General features: G+C 41.2%; 1 protein-coding gene across 3 annotated transcripts; it reads right to left on the bottom strand.

Moving 5' to 3' along the window:
- Positions 1–3,190: 3,190 nt before the first annotated feature.
- Positions 3,191–14,297, bottom strand: LOC105900707 (TRPM8 channel-associated factor homolog). 3 transcript variants are annotated; one of them, XM_031573247.1, is made up of 9 exons: positions 14,139–14,297; positions 10,419–11,122; positions 7,877–8,276; positions 6,459–6,786; positions 6,236–6,330; positions 5,900–6,113; positions 4,732–4,971; positions 4,161–4,492; positions 3,191–3,824 (listed from the first exon to the last, which is right to left on the bottom strand). In XM_031573247.1, the coding sequence occupies exons 2-9, from the start codon at positions 11,021–11,023 to the stop codon at positions 3,582–3,584; spliced, it is 2,457 nt and encodes an 818-aa protein (XP_031429107.1). In that variant the 5' UTR covers positions 11,024–11,122; positions 14,139–14,297; the 3' UTR covers positions 3,191–3,581. The 3 variants fall into 3 exon arrangements, with proteins under 3 accessions (XP_031429107.1, XP_031429105.1, XP_031429106.1); XM_031573245.2 differs by having other exon boundaries at positions 6,459–7,447; positions 7,671–8,276; positions 14,139–14,291; XM_031573246.2 differs by lacking the exon at positions 14,139–14,297 and adding an exon at positions 11,773–12,176 and having other exon boundaries at positions 6,459–7,447; positions 7,671–8,276.
- Positions 14,298–22,806: the final 8,509 nt, after the last annotated feature.

Genomic DNA, 22,806 nt, shown 5'->3' with positions numbered 1-22,806 from the left:
CCATTTTTATTACACATTCCGCAAGGCTTATACCCGTGTGGCTATGGATGGGCTCAAATCCGAGGAATCTTTCAACTACTTTGCCCTCAGCACTGACGAATCTGAAAACAAATGTGAGCTGGTCTACGTGAGATAGATCTGGCGTTAAATCTACGATTACAGTAAAATATTTGGCGTTTTGGATTTCAGCTGCTATGACGTTCCTTGTTTTCTCACCCATTATTGAGATGAACTCTTCACAGATAGTAGAGGACAAGTATGAGGGCTTACCTCTACCCTTCTGGCCATGCTTTTCGATGTGTTCTTTTAAAAACGGGTCGAACTCCGCAACCAGCTCAAGCAAGCCTAAGTAATTGCCGTTGTGCGGTGATCCCAGTATTTCGTCTTCGCCTCAGAATGGAAGCCCTCTCTCTCCCAAAAACTCGATAACGGCTACTACACGACTCAACACCTCTTTCCAATACTTTTGCTCTGCCTCGATCTGCCGGCCAAGTGAAGCGTCCACTGTAGATACGTGTTTTGATCTGTTCAATTAAGCAAGCATGTGGTGTCGGTGTTCAGCACTCTTTTCGTGCTCGGATATCCTCTAAGGATGTTTCCAGTCACAGAACCCGTTTACGAATGTGTGACTTTGCGATGACAAGAGTTTGCAGGCATAGCAATAAACTGAACCAGTTGACGGAGAGTAAAGCAGCCATTCCCTAGGCACAGTTTCGTTGTTTTGGAGACGACAATGTAGCAAATCGTTTGTAAGAGAACGTGTCCAACCGCCAATTCCAGAGTCCCGCACAGAAGCTGGATATTTGGCAGCCCGGTTCTGATAGGCTGCAGGCCCTCGCTGAATAGTAGTGATGGCGAAATGAAGCTTCATGAACCTTCGAAGCTTTCCAGCCAAACGTGTTGAAAAAAGGTTCACTACTCGAAGCTTCGTTCGCTCTCTAGTGACACCTGCTGGTCAATAAAAATACGGCGTAGGAAAGATTTTCTCGGGACAGTAAATTTGCTCAATTTGTTGTGGTGCGCAAGACCTACTAAAATAACGTGCACTCAAACATATGGTGAAAAAAACATACCTCGATTAATTCAAATTTCGTTGTATGAGAATACAATGACAATAAAGGCTTTCTTTTTCCATTATTTATTCTAATAATTGTTTGACATGGAGATTAAAAGTTATATGGTGGCACAACGGTTAGCGATGTCACCTCTTGTGCGTGTCAAGGGAGTTTCGATTCCTGGCAAAAGAAAATTTTAATCCGATGCGTTGGATAAAAATGCCTGCTTATTATCTTTACTCTCTTCTGTATGCTGTTGGTACAGAGGGTAGTTAAAGTGCTTTTGGAATACTGGTCAGTATGTTTGTAAAACCAAGGGTAGTGAGAGTGCTTTTAGACAACTGGTCAGTGAAAGTACAGGGCAGTGAAAAGGGGGCGAAAGTGCTTTGTGCAACTTACTCTTCCTAACTGGCTCCATAACTATTTCAAATAATCTATAGCCTACTACTAACAACAGCAAACAATCTAAATCTCCAACTATCAGTAAGTCTCCAACTATCGCTAAATCTCCAACTATCGCTACGTCTCCGACCACTAACAACAATCACAAATACTAGATGGGACTCGAAGCTTCCCGCCAGAAGTGAACCAACGAACCACTTGGTGAAGCACTTGATTCAAATGAGGCTTCGGATGTCACCAGTCACGTCATTTCGGCAAAACGATACAAGACTCGATACGCGCTCCGTCTGGAAGTGCTTCACTTTCGCGACACAAGCTCCGAAGCCTCGGGTTCATTTGTAACATCACTACTGAATAGCCTCTTCCCGCACTTTCTCCGTGATGGGTCCCCCTCCCCATAATGCCGGGTCTCCAGGCGTGATGTACTGTTGCTAATTGTCTTGATCGTTCTGTTGGCGCCTCTTTCGCTGAGTTTGTGCATTGTGTTTGGAACGTCAAATTGTGCGAATGAACCAATGATAAAAACATTTTTCTTCATACTGTAGTGTCACACGGGAGCGGCATGACCAGGGCACAGCAACCAACCAGGAGAGTTCTAGAGGGTATGGGGCAAGTATTAGGACAGGTGGGGGGAGGGGGGATATTTGGGTGCCCTGCTTGCACAGACACAACGCAGGAGGCACCACAGGCAGACTGAGACACATTGTGGGACGTTAACGTGAGTGATTTTTTTGGTCACTGTCCCAAATGTATGTACTGTATTATTGCAATTACATTTATTTAATATTTTTAATTCTATCTAAAAAAAATATATATAATAATTTTTTTATAAAAAAATACATCGGTTGCTTGGTGCCCCTGGGCAGTTGCCCATATAGTTAATCCGGCCATGATTGAGATGTTGTCCTTTCTTTAAAAGATCCACATTGTGCTAAATTATCTAAAGTCTGTTAGAAATGTCATCATACTGGATTTATCACTGATATTTTCTATTTTCTGTGCTTTTGTTTTCTGGTTGATGTTTTTAGACTGTGCACTTCTCAGCTGTTTGGTTACTCCGCCCACTCCAGCTGAAGCATATCAGAGGCTAATTGCTGTAGTAGGGTATAGCCTGTGACACTGCATGTTTGCCCTTGGCCTGATCCTAGGCCGAAACATGTTGGCAACAAGTGTTTTTAAGAGTTCTAATATGAACTAGCATTTTGATTAAAGCTTTTATTGAAAAGAATAGTGCCTTGGTCCACCATATTCTTGAAAGCTATAATACATTCTTTTTTTTTACCAAAGAGCACCTTCACAGCACATAAGAGATTTACTTATTAGAAGAATGCCGTAGCTGTCCATCCTATCCTTCTTAGACAAACTTTAAACTATTGGCTTTCTCTTGTTTGTCCTTGTATTGCTTGTTTACATTGTAATGCTCGTAGTGAAAACATAAGTAGTACCTTGATGGGTGCTTTAAGATTATTTTATTCGTTTTTTTTTTTCAGATGTCATTATGTACACACACACCTACAAATGTAGTCACAACAAACACCCTATATAGCATGACTGAAAAACAGAGCACTTAAGAAAATCCTGAAATTGTGATTGGTTGAACAAATCCAGAGAGTAACTAGGATTATTTATTCTACTTCTGTCATCCAGCTCCAGCAATTCAAAAGCTCTAATGTAAAAGCTATTCTACAGTGACTGAGCAGTCACAGTTATCATGTCACATGTGTGAAACCGGGGAGGTAGCAACTAAAAATGATTTATTTTTGGGTAAAGATGTACCTTCATTATTTAATAAATAGAACTGGTAGACAGATATAACTCTTTGATTACATTGCAAGGTTACACAACACATCACAGTATTAGAAGAGTGAACAATCCCATTTTTAGGACAGTGAATTATTAGAATATTAAGAAAATAAAAAGCTAAGAAAAAGACACATGAAAGGAGCTAAATGCAGTTCTGAAGAGGTATTAAAAAATTAGATTTAAGAATTTCCCTTTCTTACCCTCAAAACAATATCTTCATCTACTGTCCTTCATGCCAAACAAATTACAAAAATGAGAGTAATTTATTGCAATCTAGCAAGCCTAAGCATATTTTAAAGACCCTCACTAGCCTATCCTCTCTCAGGCATACTGGGCCATTGGATGATCACTCCAGTCAGGCAGACCTGAGAGCTTCTCCTCAGTGGCAGCCTCTAGTGGCCAGCCCCAGGCCTTGAAGAAGGATGTCAGGTTCCTGTTCACCACTTTGGAGAAGGTCTCTGCATATGTGTTCATCTTGCCCTTGTTGTCCTGAGGCACTCCCTCCATGTCATGATATGCAGCAAAGACCTTCTTAAAGGGGTCCCAGCCAAATTGCTCCTGGAGCTGGTGATGGAGATAAGGGGGGAAGGGAAAGGATAAAGTCTCCTTTACAGTTTTCATTAGTTTCCCCATTACAGACAAAAGAGATTCCTGACTGAACATTTGGTGATTGGAAATGACAACGTTTAGTAATTAGACACTAAATTAGATGGCAGTTTAATAATTAGACACCAAAGAAAGATATTATTTATCAATACAAAGTATATAGCCAAATGGTTAAGGAGTTTGTAACAAACTGCTGGCCTTTTAGATCAACTACAGCTACAATATACCTTTTCAGAAATCGCCATAATCAACCACTGTACAGAAAGCATCTAACAGAAAACAAAGACATAATACCTGCAAGTAGGTCTCAAGTGCCACCCAGACACTCCAGTGTTTAAGGTTTCGCCCTCCTTTGATATAATTCTGGATCCTGGCAAATCGTTTAGAAGGTTGCAATGATGGGTGGGCTTTTGTCCGGGGCAGTCCAAGCACCGTCTCGGATATATACACTGACCACAGGTTGCAAGTGGCTTCGGTGGTGTGTGGGGGAAACTCCCAGACATTCCGCTGCTGTTCGTGGCCCAACTCATGGAGTGGTCCCCAAGGATCTTTTTTGTTGGTTAGTTTCAGTAAGTCAGGAGCCGATGGGGTATGCATCATGATTGGGTAGCCAGAGTGCATGAATCCTTTTGTAAAACAACAGGAAATTAAACTCAAAAGGGGAAGGAATTATGATCATTTAACAATAATATGACATGTAAAACGCATAACATGAAACCAGTCTGCAAATGTCTTTGGCCTACGATTCCTACTTCCATTAACCAACTGTTTAACTAAAGGTGCTCTAGATGTCACTCCATTTGTTGTATGGTGTTTAAATACATTCTTGATTGGCCACATGATGTCCCAAAAGCATCTGACTCACCCGCTGAGATCTGCACATCTGCCACAAATCGCTCCTTGCGTGGGAACTTTGCAGGTTTCCCAGCCAGGTCGGCCACACCCCTCATGACGGCATCCCACTGAGCCGCCACCAAATCTGGCCGATCCAAGTCTCTGATGGACTCAGAGTTAAGAGAGATTATAAGGTTCTCAAACTCTAACTCAGCCCAGGGTGCAGGGGCATGTCGGATATTATTTACCCAGTCAGGTACGCTGGTCTCCCCTTAAAATGAGAGACATTATGATCACTGCCTATTATATGACAATCACAGCAACCTGTTATAGAAGCTATGTAATATAGTCTAACTTCTAATGAATAACTTCAAAATAGGCATACACACACACATAGGAACATTATTTGCATGGAGAAATGAGAGGTGTGGCCGCTGTGGGAAATCCCCAACAAATAGCTCAAGGAATTTAACATCTTTTCCTGTGTATAAGTAAAAGTATTATCAGTATGACAATACACCTGGTAGCTTTGGCATTTATTTCCATTTACTAATAGCAATGGCCTCTATAGGCTATGTTGGCCTATGTTTATTAGTATATAAACTTATTTATTTTAATTACATCCTTTTAATCCGGATAACTACTTACATGTACAATTTGTAGGATTTTATTGCCACTGAATTATATTCCAAACAGATGCAGCTTCTGTTGCAAACATCAGTGAGTGCCAAGACAAATAGTCATTCTGCTTCTTTAGGTTTTAGTCTTGACCATACTGTGTACTGTATGGGCCTGCCACTTCTACCATCTACTCTCATTCTCAAGCTTAAGGTTTAAATGTGCTATATGTAGGGGTTTTAGTTTAAAACATTAAAACTAAACCGAACTAAAAATAGCAACCATTTCGACGTAATGTCTAATTTTGTCTAGTAATGTCTAGTTTTGCCCAGATATCCAATAAAGTTAGCATGCTAACCAGCTAGCCCCTGCTCATCCTCTCTCATAATACCACTTTGTACCTCAAGAGACGCTAGTGAGTCTATGTAGCGAAAACAGCTAAAAAAAAAACAACAACAAAAGGATGCTGTCACTGGCATAAGCCCACACTGTCAAGAATAGTGTTTTTAATTGCTAAACTACCATTTCAGGCTTGCAGTTAGCCGCTTTAACTGAGTGTTCCTGTTAACAGTGTCCCTTACCAGATTTATAGTATGGTGCTCGAACAGCTTTCTGCACCACTATCTCTTCTCCCACCACGTGACATTTTGGTGGGGCGACCAAGTAGATAAGACCCCCCCAGAGGTTCCACACCTGCACTATGTTGTTGTCCACAGGGAAGCACTCACACACCACTGGTGCTCGTTTCAACACATCTGCTCTCTTAAGGTTGTCAGACTGGCAGCCAATCTGCACCTGAAGAAGGAAGGAGAACTAGTTATGTTTCTGTTGAGTCATGGAGTAATGTTCTGGAACATAGCATATATTACAATATTTTAGGTTGGCCACATAGGAATATTAAGAATATCTAAGCTTACCTTCCAACCTTTGCCCACTATTTGGGCGGGAAACTCCATATCTGTCCCCATGCCAGGGGATAGGTACAAACCAGTGCTAATCCATTCTTTAGCATCTGCCATATGGCCACCATACAGAGAGGAAAAGACAAATACAAAGGTATACGGGGCGACATTGTAATTATGTTATTACCAACAGACCATACAGTCTTCATTTCTGTGTTTAAGGTGTGATGGAACTGACCTGCTGTGCTGGCACTAATGCAGAGCTTGGCATTGCTGACAGTTGGCAGAGCTGGCAGATCCTTGATGATGTAGGGCAGGAGAGAACCCGGATCTGGGCATACCTTGCATACACCACTGGCAACTTCAAGGAGCAGACGGTCTTCAGTGCTTCTCACCGGGCAGCTTCCGCAAACTTGTGGGACTTTCCCTGTCTTCACCAAGTCTGTTAGTATCTCCAGCACTGAGGAATAGGAGGCGCAGTCATGAGCAGACATGGTGAGGTACTTAGCACAGTCTCTTCCCATCTTCTGAAGACAGCCCTTCTGATCTTCATTGAGACTCTGGCTCTGAGTCATGGAATCAAAAAAAAGTGTAAGGAACTGACGAAACTGGTACACCTTTACTAATTCCTTTACTGGCTGAACTTTGTATAATCCTGCTTCTAAGGTGTTGGGCAGGATCGATAGACCCATCTGGTTGAGAATGTGGTTGCCTGGGTATTTCGTCAATGCGCTAGCTGCAGTATTGCTGTAAGCCCAGTACCAGGCATGGCCACCAATGAGGAGTCCTCCACCTTCAGCAACAAAGCTCTGGATTTCTTTGCAGTGATCACCGCTGTATGAGGTGCACACATAGACACTAAGGTCATCCTTAAAGTCAGTCACCTGACAAGGAAGACCAGACTTGCTTAGAAGGTTGGTAACATTTTGAAGCCTGGGTACAATACCAACTGCCCCATTGCGTCCCTTGTCCAACCACTGCAGAGCATTCAGAAAGAATGTGGATAAACTCTTAGAAAAGAGAAAGGCCTCATGAGTGGCCACGATGACTCTGCCCTGGCCATAGTGAGCCCCAGCAAGGAAGGCTTTGCCATCAGGTGTAGCACCAATGGGGAATGCGAGGGGACCATGGACCAGGACTTCTGAAGGTACTAAATCACCACGGATATCAAATTCAGACACTTGATTCAGCAAGAATTCCAGATCCTCTCTGGCCTTTTCATTTTTACTGTGGATTGCAACATGAACAGATTTTAGAATATGAAAAATCTTAGATATCAGTATATGTATGAAAATGTATGTCTGCAATAAATGGATATTAACTGGGTTTTAACGTCTACTTTTTTATGTGAACACATAGAATTTCCTTATTTATAATATTCATGAATTAATTTTCACCTTCCACAAAATGTTTAATGTAAGCTACCTTTTGATTCAGGAAAGATACTTACAACCTTAAGGACCCTCTGAGAGGAAGTTTTGGTGGTACAAGAATCTCTCCATGTTTCCCATAATGCTCTGTGAGGTAAATACCAGCTACACCACACACCTGGTTTCCAGGGAAGTTCAGGAGCACTTTTTCCCCAGGATGTGTATGAGACCAGTGCCAGGCCTGGCCAGCAATAAGAAGACCACCTCCTGCCTTAAGGAAACTCACCAGATCCTCAGCAAATGGATCCACACTATAGGCATCTGCAACATAAACTCCCAGATCACTTCTGAATTGGCAGACCTCTGCATCAACTGAGGAGAGGTTTCCCACAATGGCCTTGCTGCTGGGATGGACACCTACTTTAGCCCTCCCAGATGGGGCTTGTAGCCAACCCAGGGCATTCTTAACTAGGTCTGGGAAGTCTTGAAGGTACACCTCATGCCCCAGCACCACTATGCGGCCAAGGCCATAGCACGAGGCAGCTATGATGACCTGATCTTGGGCGTTCACAGCCAGAGGAAAAGCATGATGGCCATTCAGCAGCAGCTCACTGGGTACAGATGGCCCTTTGAAGGTGAGCTCCTGTATTCCATGCATGAGGGTAGAATAGGCTCCCTCGAGAGCTCTATGCAAAAGGTTAACAAATACATAAATTGTTGTTGATAAATGTCACAGTAAAACATTCAAATTGCCATACTTATTGGTAGCAAATGATATTAAATAAATATAAATACTATATAATGATAGAAATACTGTACATACAACTGATTGGCTAATAGTGAATGGGCTTAGAGTCCCTGCTTTCACAAATCAGAAATTAAAAGCAATAACACCAAGGGCCCTATTTTGATGGCAAAAATGGTTGGCAGAATCGGCCATGTACACCATTGCACACGCGGTAACGGAACATTCAGACGACAGGCGTTACGTGACGGATGACAGGGGGAGTGTCTGGCGCATGGGGTTGTGTTGATAATGGAGACGTTTATAGTGAGATTGACAGGTCAACAACCAATCACACTGCTAGCGAGCTGTTTACCTTGTGGGTAGTTACTTTTTAAAAAAATAAGCAAAAAAAAGTCAAACAAACTACTTTTATGTACAAATACGACCATCTAAGGAGTTAGGTCTGCCATCTTTTTTTTTCAGCGATGCGCTCTTTGGATATTAGCGTAAACCCAATTTGATTGGCTAGCGCCTGCGCTGGTGTATTTGCATAAATGCGAGTTGATTGGCTGACGCATGTGTTGCCTCTCGAAAAGTTTAACTTTTCTCAACTTTTGGCGCAAGCAACGCAACACAGCGCAACGGAACCACAATTCATTTCGGCAACGAATGACGTCACCCCATTCAAAGTGAATTGGGAAGCGTTTCCATTGAAAGATCCAACAGAACATGTGACCATACCGTTAGGCATTAAGTGGGCAGACCCAAGCCAAAGTTAATTAGTGAAACGTTAGGTTAAAGCCAACCAATAGCATTGTCGTGCAGGCCCTTTAAACTGAATGTGTTAGACGAGATTACAATGTACGAAGATAACAATATCAGAGTGGGTTCTGGACTACAAATGATAAACCGTAGTGCTTCTTCTGTTGTTCAAAACCATTACATTTGTTGATACATAATTGTAGTTTGTAAGGGCTGTTTTAAAATGCCCCAGCCAAATGTCTTAGAACTGACTGTTATATTGTAAATCAGGTGATGCTTGGAGCATGTAAAAAAGTGTTTTGCTCACTTGGATAACTTAGATTTATCCTTTACGTGGTGTTTTTTACTTAGAATTATTCTGGGAACAAACTGTAGGCCATTTTGTGCAGTTGGTGCATCTAGAACCCCAGCAGAACCGAACAAATGAGTGAGAGCCTGTTAAGCTGAGCATTGGATCGATGGGAGAGAGTGTACACGTAAAGATATTAATTTGCGTAACATGAGGCTACTGGTGACTGTATGCATAGAAATACTGGCGATATGGGATATCCCAGGGACAGGGAAAGAACCTGATGCATAAAATGCAAGAGCAACAGTGACCAGTAGCCTAATTGAATAGGGAATGCATAAGATATGGGAGGTTGCGAGCTATGTTTATGTTTATAACTTTGAACAACCGGATTAGCCTGAATGCAATCTCTTTCTACACTCTTTTACAGCCAGGAAAAGAGATCTTTTTGCTGTTGCGCGGCATTTGTTCTTCTGCTTTAGGCTAATTAGGCTACAATATGTAAATACAAATAATAAGATATGTCATTATTTTGTATTTACCTCCATCATGGATGACATTCGTTTACTGCTGACTGAGCACTTAATTGAAGTCGGATAAATTACACTACCTCTTCCCAGACACTTGAGTCTTTCAATGGGTTTAACCTTTTAAAGCTCGCCAGGATATGTGTTAACTTCGTGGATATCCGAGATAGAATAATTGCATTAACCCTTAACACAGGTTTGCTTCTGTTTCCTTGCTAATACAGAAATATGTAGGCATAATGCGCCACTCTTCCAAAAAAGAGAATGTGATATTGTTTTGCCAGATAGATAAATCAGACTTGGGGAGTGCTGGTTTGTGATTGGCACATTAAAACGTTCCCTGTATGAGAAGAATATATTGCCACACCTATATCCTCGGCAGATAGTTTCATTTATCGCCAGAGTTTTAAAAACCCGTCTGGGCCATTTTCACCATCAAAATTGGGCCACAAAACTTTAAATTAAGATAATAATGTTAAAAAAAAATGCTTGCAGTGGACATAAACATACTTATGTTACTTACAATGATGACCATTTAAATGGGATGTTTGATGGAATTGGGACACATCCATGTTTCCCATAACGCTCTGTGAGGTAAATACCAGCCACACCACACACCTGGTTTCCAGGGAAGTTTAGCTGTACATTTTCTTGAGGATGTGTGTGAGACCAATGCCAGGCCTGGCCAGCAATAAGAAGACCTCCTCCTTCTTTGAGGAAACTCACCAGATCCTCAGCAAATGGGCCGACACTATAGGCATCTGCAACATAAACTCCCAGATCACTTCTGAACTGGCAGACCTCTGCATCAACTGAGGAGAGGTTTCCCACAATGGCCTTGCTGCTGGGATGGACACCTACTGTAGCCCTCCCAGATGGGGCTTGTAGCCAACCCAGGGCATTCTTAACTAGTTCTGGGAAGTCTTGAAGGTACGCCTCATGCCCCAGCACCACTATGCGGCCAAGGCCATAGCACGAGGCAGCTATGATGACCTGATCTTCGGCGTTCACAGCCAGAGGAAAAGCATGATGGCCATTCAGCAGTAGCTCACTGGGTACAGATGGCCCTTTGAAGGTGAGCTCCTGTATTCCATGCATAAGAGTGGAGTAGGCTTCTTCCTGGGCCATTCTGGATTAATTTAGTGGGATGGTAATTTGAAGAGAATTTCCAGTATATCAGTCCTTCTTGCTTTGGTTGGAGGTTTAGTGCTCCACAGACGGCAGTATCTAAGTGAAAATACCGCAAATAGTTGTGGATAAACAGAAACATGCATCTTGTGATATGTTCCTAAAAAGGTAATTTGCACATAATTCATGTATTCTCTAGTTAAGTATTCTGCCCTAGTCCTGCACCTTTCATTTCTTACCATACAACATGGTATGATTTTCTGGATGGATTTTTTCCCACTTGCAGAACATTTTACAGACTTTACTAACAGGGGAGTCTGATTAAACATAACTTTGCACCCAGGCCCAAATGAGTAACAAAGGCTTAAAGGTTCACTGTTAGGAATTTATATGAATTCTGCTGTGTTTAACTTGGCTTTGTACAGTATACTACTGCAGAGCTGTAATGTAGACCATTACTGTGAATTACAGTTGCATTATGATAAATTACTTAGCATAGTGGCAACATAAAATGTTTCTGTAAACAAGAGAAAACATCTATTGATTGTAAACAGACGTGAAGGAGAGCAACTGAAGCATGGGACGGTGTGACAAAGACTGCACTGTGAAACAAGGCACGTTTTAATCTTATTATAAAACTTAGTCTACTTGATCGATCACTAGATCGCTAGTTCATTATGTGCACCGACAGTAGCCTAACCCAACCCTGGTTTTACACGCTCTTGTTAAAGGATTAAAACTCAGTTTACCGTATAATAAAAGATTGACTATAATAGTCGAGTCAGCCTCCCTGAAAACATTCCTTATCGATTTCAAAGTCAGCCAATCCTGTTATTAGAGCCAATGTCTTGGTGATTCTGTTCTTCGGGTAGGTCTTTTTTAATATCTCAAGCAGCTAAATTATTTTTCCGCCAAAGCAGTTGTGGCTGGCATCGTCAGTATAACTTTTACTTTCACTTTAATCATAGTGTGAATGTTTTGGTACGTGTCCATGTCAAACCATGTGATTTGTCCTTGTAACGGTGCGGCTGCCTGTTACCACAACGGTAATACATTCCAGGGTGAAAACAAACACACTAGACAACACGGGCTACGAGCACACAGTTTATTTACACACGAACGCCACAAGCAGATTTCACCGCAATCAGGACGGCTTCCGTGAAGACACACACCGCAAACATACGGTGACTGAAGAGCCTTCCCTTCTGCGCGTGGCAGGCGTTGTACGGGGCTGGACAGTAACGGAGGGCTTTCTGTGCAGTGGATCATTGACTTCCTTAGGCAGGACACACAGGGACGACCCGATCGAAAGTCAGGAAGGACCTTTCAACTCTGGGGCCATCGAACGTCAAACGTGCCCACGCCAAGTTGGTGGGATAAGAGGGGTGTGTGTAATGTGGGATAACTATTGAGGTAAATAGTGTGCTAGCCTATGTATTTATATAATATTATTGTCTGTGGGTTAACCCGGCATGTATGTGATTGAGAGTAAGTCGGAATATGGATATTTTTTATTGATTGATTTCCGTGATATGTGCAATGGTTCAATAAAATGCCGGCGCAGAACAGGTGTTGAGAGATGAGTCTGAGGGGGGTCCGTGTACTTTGCGGCCAACGGATTTTCGTTTTGAAAGGAGAAAATCGGAAAACGACCAATTTTCCGTTTTTTGTTTTGATAATAGAAAACGAAAAAACGACCCGTTATCGGATTTTCTTTGATGTGCTTAAACATGGAAATCGGGAATTAAAATAGGCCTACTGTGTGGAAATCTTCTTTCTCAATTTTCCAACGATTTTGGTTTTCTCATTTCAAAACGAAAATCCGTTGGCCGCAAAGTACACGGACCTTTATGGCTTAGTGCAAGCAACTGCTATTTATAGACGACTGTGTACGAATACTGACCATGTTTAAATACAAACATTGACTTTGATAAAAAAGTGGCACGGACTACACTTTAAATAGACCTACACAAAAGGCACGAACATGACATTTCTTAACCGATGGTCATAATTGTGTGTTTGTATGTTTAGGGGGTTACGATCTACACTTCTTACGTAGCCTAGTGGAAAATCTCTTTTATCTCTCTCTCTCCATATACTGTGTGTGTGTGTGTGTATATATATATATATACACTACCAAGGACAGGTTTCAAAGCTTACAGAATTAATTGTTAAGACTATCAGTACTAGTGTGGTACAACCTGTCTGCTCTGCAAAATATGCAAAGTTCCTGACTCATGGTCAAACACCCACAGAATGGTAAAACTGTTTGGTAAGGTTAACGGGGTGTGGGCCTACACAGCACACAACTTGTTAACTAGGTCAGCATCAGTAAGAACAAACCACATTTCTCAGGAACGTGTGCTCTATTATTATTTAGACCAGGCCCTCATATGTCTTAAGTCCTAAGTTTAATTTATGTCTGTCATGCTGCTCCATACTTGTAAGATATTTGTTATCAGAATCATTATCATCTTATATTACATTGTTCTGAAACTAATAATATAATACACCAGAAACTATACGTGTGTGAGAGAGGGACAAAATAGAGTCCGCCTAATATGTTGTCAGAATTTCTTTTTAAAGAGAAGATGTATCTTCTTTAGTACATCGAGTTGCATTTCTGCTATGTGATACAACCTGTCTGTCTTGCAGAACAAGCAACACTCCTGACTCATGATCAGATAACAGAAAGAATGATTGTATTTGTCATTCTTCATTATTCTGTCATATGAGTGGCACAAACTGTTTGCGGAGAAGCAATTAAAGCATGGCATTGTTTACTAAACCAAACTAGTCTATCATATAATGAGCTATTTTAATTTCGCTACAGACTACAAACAATTTGTAGGGAAAACAATTATGATTTGATGCATTGCAAAAACAAAAACTATTAGTTTTTTTCTGAATAATGTCTATAAAATGTGTAAAGCAAAATTCAAATTACACTGTGTAGTCATATAACTCACACAGATACATTTACGAGGTACAGTTAAGTAAAGTATCAATCATGTATTTAATAAAATCAACCTAGCAAACTATATCTGTGTGACTAAACAGTATAAAACACAAAAAGACCCTAAAAGCTGACCCAACAAGAGTTAGTGTAGCTTACCTTGAAGGTCTTGTCCTGGACGTCTGACCTATCATCAGTTCCTTTTTAAGCTTTTCATTTGTTCTGAAGTGAAACACGTGATGTTCTGCCGTTTTACCTAGTGGCTGTACAGAGTAGGTGTTATCTGTCCTATCAAGTGCAGCTACTGCTGTAAAATAATACCAGTGCCATTCCAATTGCTTTCTTCATTTGAGTTTCCGATAAAGGCTAGGAAAGAATTTCCTTAAATCAATTCTTCCCCTCCAATTTAATAAGACTGGCTTTGTCCTGTCCAGTCTTTTATTCAGTTTTATTCAGTCTTTTATTGTGTTTATGGTGGTTGTAATGTTTACAGTGGTTGTAATGTTCACAGTGTATTGTCACATACCTCAGGCGACACAGAGACGTATGGAAGATGGTGGTTTATTTTGAACAGCCAAAGCCAGGGGAACAGGGATGAACACAAAGGCAACACAGGACACAAAAGCTAAGAAAGTGTGATTGCCCAAACGATAACACACAGAATGTTGAGAGTCAAAACTACAAAGCTCAAAAGATCTTGGGAAAACAAAAGGCAATCAAGGAGTAAACGCGAAGTAGATAGATTTTCATGTCCTTCCTTAGAACCAGATGAGTCAGTATGACTTCATCCACTCTTATCAATGGGTTTGGTCATTGTTTTACAGGCTCATGTATTCTGAGGCAGACTTGCTCACTGGTTGATTTGTATAAGTATAATGACATTTACCAAAATTTGTCATGAGCTGGATAGAAGGGACACTTCTGGATTTTTTTTAACCTAGGTCCCATTTTTAGATCGTTTTGGGTCCAAACATTTCGTCATTGCCCAAGGTATTTTCTGCCTTTTCTCCTGACTTCGGAAGAAACTCCTACTAACATAGTTAACATTGCAGTCAGTGGGGAGTGTCTCCCAATGCTTGAAAGGTGTGCATTTTAATTATGTTATGGTAAATATTGTTTTATGGGGAGAGGCCGGCTGGACTACATTTTTAGGTGTTTTCCTATGAATATATTATGTCAGTGGCAGCAGATGCCACTTTGTAAGTCCTCCTCGGAAATTTCCCTTGAAAAACATTTACTGTTATTGATTTACTGTTATTGTCACCCTCAAGAATGCTTTGAAATATATTATGAAGTTGGGGCCGGCCTGAACGAAGCCTCACAATCTTCACGGGCTGGCGATGAGGGCGAATACTCCTCCCCCTCGCAATGTCAGCCTTTATGTTACATGTTTGTGTTTTGTTTTAAACAAGCTTGTGTTGTATTTTGTGCAGTCTTGTGTTGTTGATTATATGTCCCCCCTGCCCTCCCTTGATGCAACGACGATACCTGATTATTCTATGCTTAATCCCCCAGTGGGGTCGGTGCGCGCCCTGTGCCTACACCCCCCTCGGAAGCACACTTATGAGTCTAATATGTTTGCTGCCCTATTGTAGATGGATACTCGATTGAACAAAATCATTTTAAATAGTCTGAATGTAAATGACATCAAGAATAAAATTAAAAGACACACAAAAAAAAAAGAATGCTTTGAAATTTCCGCCCATGCGCTCACCCCTTGTATAAATAATATAATACACCAGAAACTATACGTGTGTGAGAGAGGGACAAAATAGAGTCCACCTATATGTTCTTTTAAATTTCTTTTTAAAGAGAAGATGTATCTTCTTTAGTACATCGAGTTGCATTTCTGCTATGTGATACAACCTGTCTGTCTTTCAGAACATTCAAACCTTCTAACTCATGGTCAGATAACAGAAAGAATGATTGTAGATTGAGTTTTTGAAGAATTCTCAGCCAACATGTCTATCTGTCATTCTTCATTATTCTGTCATATGAGTGGCACAAGAAGCTTTAAAGCATGGCATTGTTTACCAAACCAAACTAGTCTATCATATATTGAGCCATTTTAATTTCTCTACAGACTACACACAATTTGTATTCTGAATAATTATTTTCTGAATAATTTCTATAAAATGTGTAAAGCAAAATTCAAAATCATTGTAATTACACTATGTAGTCATATTACTCACACAGATACATTTACGAGGTACAGTTAAGTAAAGTATCAATCATGTATTTAATAAAATCAACCTAGCACACTATATTTTGACTAAACTGTATAAAACACAAAAAGACCCTAAAAGCTGACCCAACAAGAGTTAGTGTAGCTTCCCTTGAAGGTCTTGTCCTTTCTGTTCCTTTTTAAGCTTTTCATATTTCCTGAAGTAAAACACGTGATGTTTTGCCGTTTTAACCACGTGGCTGTACAGAGTAGGTGTTATCTGTCCTATCAAGTGCAGCTACTGCTGTAAAATATTAACAGTGCCTTTCCAGTAACTTTCTTCATTAAAGTTTCCGATAAAGGCTAGGAAATAATTCCTTAAGTCAATTCTTCCCCTCCAATTTAGCTATTAGTATTATTGCTTAGACCTTCTTGCCTGGTAAACTGAAATTGTAGTACTTGGAGTTTGAGCGTTTGCCACACCTAGGATGACCTTTGACTGTGTATGAAGTTGATTTCAGAGGTGGGGAAATTTGAGAGTCTAGTATAAGCCAGTTAAGAAATGGCTTGGGTTGCCATGTTGTGTAAGTACTGTAGCTTTTGGAGAAGTTTACCAGCCTAGAGAAGACTTTGGCCCAGTCTAAGGATCCAGCAGTCAAGAACAATGGTAAAAACAGGGAAGAAGTGGAATCCACAAGAAGCGGTTCAACATGCACAAGGCACATTACAGCATAGGGATATCAATGGGCAGATAAAGATGGAAGCTACAAGTTGTGTTTGGGTACTTTTCTGGGCCTGTGTGTGTAGGTTTGAGTTCACTGTGTCACTGTCACTCCTTGCGTTCTCAGCGTCATTAGACATGTATTGTAAATGGCCAGGTTAACAATTGATGATGGTAGCCTGGTGATTGTCCTGACTCAGTGTAACGTACGTAAGATGGGCCCGGTGATTAATCCCCTCTCCTGTCAGACCTAGGATACTTTAACTTTCTCATCTATGTTCTAATCAGAGAAGATGGTGAATATTTATGAGAAGCTATGCTCTCTCTCCCTTGATGTGCATCATTGTAAATAAAACCTGGTTTCTGATTTCCATTTATTTGTGGTACAAAATTACCATCACCCGGAATGTATCCAGCCATGCGAAAGGTTGCTATATTGGAGTGATCCAATTCTGTGAAACATCACCACCCACAATAACCTTTAGTGACTTGCAGTGTATGTGCCTGAAGTGAGACGCAAAGGAGAAACACCACCTGGTTGATTTCATGTTTATGCTATTCACAGTAGTGTAACTAGAGTAGCCTCTACTTCCCATCTCTGTGTTTTACAAGGACATGAGTTTATGGTGAGGTCAGGCATCCAACCAACCAAGATACCACACTAAGACCTCACAAACAGTAGAAAAGGGATGAACATGATTTGCATGTCCTTCATGAGAACAAGGTGAGTCAATATGACCTCATCCACTCTTATCAATGGGTTTGGTCATATTGTTTTACAGGCTCATGTCCTCTGAGGCAGACTTGCTCACTGGTTGATTTGTATATGTATATTGACATTTACCAAAATGTGTCATGAGCTGGATAGAAGAGACACTTCTGGATTTTTTTAACCTAGGTCCCATTTTTAGATCTTTTTGGGTCCAAACATTTACTAAGAACAATTACAACAGTAAAACTGTTGCCCAGCCACTACATTTAGTCACCAATTTTCAAATTCTATAACAAACACCTTTCATTGTGTGTAGATCACATGGTTACATATATTCCAACAATGTCAGTTGTGATGTATAGTAGGTCCCCAAGTCTAAACTCACTAATATAGCATCTATAGACACAAATATTGCTGGCAACAAAGCAAGTGAAAGAAATAGAAAACAGGTATAAGATGAATTATTACTTCTCCCGTCCAGATATCTGTGGCGTGGGGAAATTGACATGGCTTCTGACAAGTTTCAACACAACAGTTTCATAACCATAACCTGGTGTAACAATAAATACTACTTTGCATAAGAAATATAACAAAATGAAATAAAAAGAAAAAGAACTGCAGAAATGTAACTGCTGTAATTGCAAGTTACGCACTAGTCGAAGTGCCAGTTAGGACGGGAAGTGCTCTCTGAAGAGTTGGGTCTTTAAAAGCTTCTTAAAGGTAGAGAGGGACGCCATTGCTCTGGTAGTGCTAGGTAGTTCATTCCACCAACGTGGAACTACAAATGAGAATAGTCTGGACTGCCGTACTTGCACAGACGGCAGTGCCAAACGTCTCTCACTAGAAGAGCGCAGCATCCTGGGTGTAACATTTGCCCTTACAAGAGCATTTAGGTAGGTGGGAGCAGAACCATAAAGCACTCTGTAGGCAAGCATAAGTGACTTGAACTTAATGCGAGCAGCTACAGGCAGCCAGTGGAGGTCAATGAATAGCGGGATGACGTGTGCCCTTTTCGGTTGGTTGAACACCAGATGCGCCGCCGCGTTCTGGATCATTTGTACATTTACATTTAGTCATTTAGCAGACGCTTTTATCCAAAGCGACTTACAAGGATGTATACACATTTTACATTTACACTGATGGCACACTGCACATCAGGAGCAATTAGGGGTTCAGTGTCTTGCTCAAGGACGCTTCGACAGGGAGTCGAACTAGCAACCTTCTGATTACTAAACGACTTCTTTACCTCCTGTACCACTGTCGCCCCATTTGTAGTGGTTTCACCACGCAAGCCGGCAGGCCCGTTAGGAGGGCGTTGCCGTAATCAAGGCGGGAACTCACCAAGGTTTGCACCAGCAGCTGGGTGGCATACTGGGTTAGGTACGGCCAGTGGCGTAACGTAGTACTGACAGGCCCAGGTGCAAGATATTATGTCGGGCCCCCCTAGTGAACCCCCAAAAAAATTAAAAATCGTAGCGTTCCCTACTTCCGCAACCGCGTCTAAAAAAAACGCTAATCAAAGGTGTTTGTTATCAATATAAATAGTGTTTAATTAATCAACCTTACTTATTTGGGTGATGGGTGTGTACACAATGAACTAAGTCTTGTTTGACTCTCAGCAGGAACATTTCTTACCTTAAAAATAGTTAGAAAGTAATAATAATAGCGACCACTATTTACCCAACTTGTAGCCTAGTAATCCTGCCCTACCATAATGTACAGTGCCCTCCACAATTATTGCCCCCCCCTAGTGAATATGAGCAAAACAGGCTATGAAAAAATATGTCTTTGCTGTTTATCCTCTTGGTCTTTCACTCAAAATATTCACAAAAATCTTACCTTTTCATTGAAGTAAAATTATTGAAAGAAAAAAAAACTGTTGACATTAAATAAATATTTTCCCCCAAAACATGTGTGCCACAATTATTGGCACCCCTTAATTTAATGTATTGTGCAGCCTCCCTTTGCCAAGATAACAGCTCTGAGTCTTCTCCTATAATGCGTGATGAGGTTGGTAAACACATGGCACGGGATCTGAGACCATTCCTACATGCAGTATCTCTCCAGATCCTTCAGATTCTGAGGTCAACGTTTGTAGACTCGGCTTCAGCTCACCTCACAGATTTTCTATGGGGTTTAGGTCGGGGGACTGTGATGGCCATGGCAAAACCTTTATTCTGCGGTCGGTGAACCATTTTTGTGTTGATTTTGAGGTGTGCTTCGGATCATTGTCCTGCTGGAAGGTTCAACCACGGCCCATTTCAAGCTTACTGGAGGGGGCTGTTAGGTTTTCATTTAATATCTGCTGGTATTTGATAGAGTTCATGATACCATGTATCCTAACAAGATGTCCAGGGCCTTTGGAAGAAAAACAGCCCCACAACATCAAAGATCTGCCACCATACTTCACATTGGGTATGAGGTGCTTTTCTGTATGGCTATCTTTCTGTCTACGCCAGGGGTGGGCAATTAATTTCTCCAAGGGGCCACATAAGATAGTGGGACTGTTGTGGAGGGCCGGACCAATAGGCTGAACTCAATTCTGCTCAATATAAGTTGTATAAATAAGTTGTATCTCTTTATAAAAAAACATTAAATTGTATGGTTTTGATTAACTGCTACTGGTAAGAGTAGATGTTGCATTTAGGCTATCAAAAAAATGAAAATGAGCATGTTTTTGCAGTATTAAAGGTGTTCCCAGACGACCAATACACATGGCACACACACGAGAGCAAGCTTGCAATGCAATAGTATAAGTATACAAATTAATAGTAATATCAATTTTTATCAGCGCAAATGGTCACAGGCACGCCCACACGCACGAATGTAGGCCTACGGAAATAAAAAAATATCCCGCTTATTATACGGTTACTTGCCAAAACAATAGAAGACATTTCTCCAAAATACCTCTTTTTAATGATTTTGTTGCCGTTTAGTTCTTCACGCAAATGCGAAGCAACCCACCTTCTGACTTCAAGTTTCAATGACTTTCAGTTACGTTAAATGACCGGACTACTTGCGTTGCGGAATGATATGAAAGATGTGAATTAGAAGCACAAAACCCGTTGCCAATGACAGCAGTCATACATTTTTCGCAGCAGTGAATATAAAGAAATTACAGACCTGCGAACGTTGGGATGGCCCATTCAAATCAACGGAACTTTTTTGGAATATTCTGAAGAGCCGTATTATAAATACAGGTATTTACGTTTGATTCCTAATTTACAATTGACCTCCGCGGGCCGCACAGGGACAGCCAACGGGCCGAAAATTGCCCTTGGGCCGCACTTTGCCCAGGTCTGGTCTACGCCAAACCCACCTTTGATGTTTGTTGCCAAAAAGCTTTATTTTTTCTGACCATACGGTATAACTCGGTCCCATTGAAAGTCTGACTTACATTTGGCAAACTGTAGGCACTTTAGTTAGTTGTTGATTGACAGCAGAGGCTTTTTTCTGGCAACCCTCCAAAACAACTTGTGGTGATGTAGGTGGTCTCTGATGGTAGTTTTGGAGACTTTCTGACCCCAAGACTCAACTAACCTCTATAATTCTCCAGCTGTGATCCTTGGAAATTATTTTGCCAGTCGAACCATCCTCCTCACGGTGCGTGGGGTCAATGTACACACACGTCCTCTTCCAGGCTGATTCTTAACATCTCCTGTCGCTTTAAACTTCTTAATTATTTCCATGATAGTGGAAATGGGTATTTTCAACTGTTTAGAGATTTTCTTGTGTCCATTTCTTGATTTGTGCAGCTCAACAACTTTTCGTCGCACATCGTCACTGTGTTCTTGGGTCTTTCCCATAGTGATGAATGACTAATGAAATTTGGCCTGTCACCTCATATTTGTACGCCAGTGGAACAGGAAGTCATGGTTGACCTCTTAAGAGTTCCTTATCAAACAGATGAACTTAAAAATGTAAAACATGACTGGAAATATGCTCTATACTAGTTAGATTTTAATTATAAGATTTTTCTAGGGGTGCCAATAATTGTGGCACACAGGTTTTGGGGGGAAATATTTATTTAATATAAACAGTTTTTTTTTCTTCTAATAATTTTACTTCAATGAAAAGGTACGATCTTTGTGAATATTTTGAGTTAAAGACCAAGAGGATAAACAGCAAATTCACTAGGGGTGCCAATAATTGTGGAGGGCACTGTATGTAGGCTACAACTTGTCTTGAAATGTATATCTATCACAATAGCCGTAAGTTACCTGTTGCATGGTTGCTGACACACCACTGAGGGCAGAAGCAGCGATGCTGATCCCTGCTGACTCTGTGGGCTCGCGACTAGTTGACGCCGGGCTAGTTAAAAAGCCGAATTGGTTTAACTATAGCGTATTGTATTGTCACATGATCAAATAGAGACTTGACATTGGACAACAACATACATATTACCCAGCAATCATCATTGCTAATCACAAAAATACCAAAGAAAATAAGAACTGGTTCATTTCATTGAATAGTTTTTTGATAGTTTATATAGTGTATGTAGGATAAGCATATGGGGGGCTGTCGAACGACGCGTGTAAATCTTTGGGCCCGGCTACGGCCGCACCTACTGCACCCCCTATAGTTACGCCCCTGGATACGGCCTGATTTTGCGGATGTTGAATAGCGCAAAGCGGCAGGACCTGGAGACAGAGGCAATGTGGTCCGTGAAAGTCAGTTGGTCATCAATAATGACCCCGAGGTTTCTTGCTGTTTTGGATGGAACAAGAGATAAGGAGTCAATATTGATGCTGATGTTGTGGTGGATGACCTGTTTGGCTGGAAAGACCATCAGTTCCGTTTTGGCCAGGTTCAGCTGAAGGTGGTGATTTTTCATCCATGTGGATAAATCAGCAAGACAGTCCGAGATCCGCGCCGAGACAGTGGTGTCCTCAGGAGGGAAAGACAGAAACAGTTGAGTATCATCGGCATCCATGACAGGTCCACAACCCAAGTCAGAGGGATATGAATATCTGCTTGTTTGCATTGACAGATTTGATCTTGATGGGCATTCCCTCTCCAGATTGACAGTGCCAAGGGCTCACATTTCACATGACAGGTTTTCCAAGCCATTTTGAAAAACAGCAGATGCCACTTTGTAAGTCCTCCTCGGAAATTTCCCATGTCACCCTCAAGAATGCTTTGAAATTTCCGCCCATGCGCTCACCCCTTGATTCTGGGGTGGGCTACAGATCAGTGCCCCTTATCTTTGCTGTGCTCCTCACTGAGAGGT

This window comes from Clupea harengus, chromosome 9, assembly GCF_900700415.2.
Source record: "Clupea harengus chromosome 9, Ch_v2.0.2, whole genome shotgun sequence".
Classification (NCBI taxonomy): domain Eukaryota; kingdom Metazoa; phylum Chordata; class Actinopteri; order Clupeiformes; family Clupeidae; genus Clupea; species Clupea harengus.
This window is presented reverse-complemented; position numbering and strand designations above follow the sequence as displayed.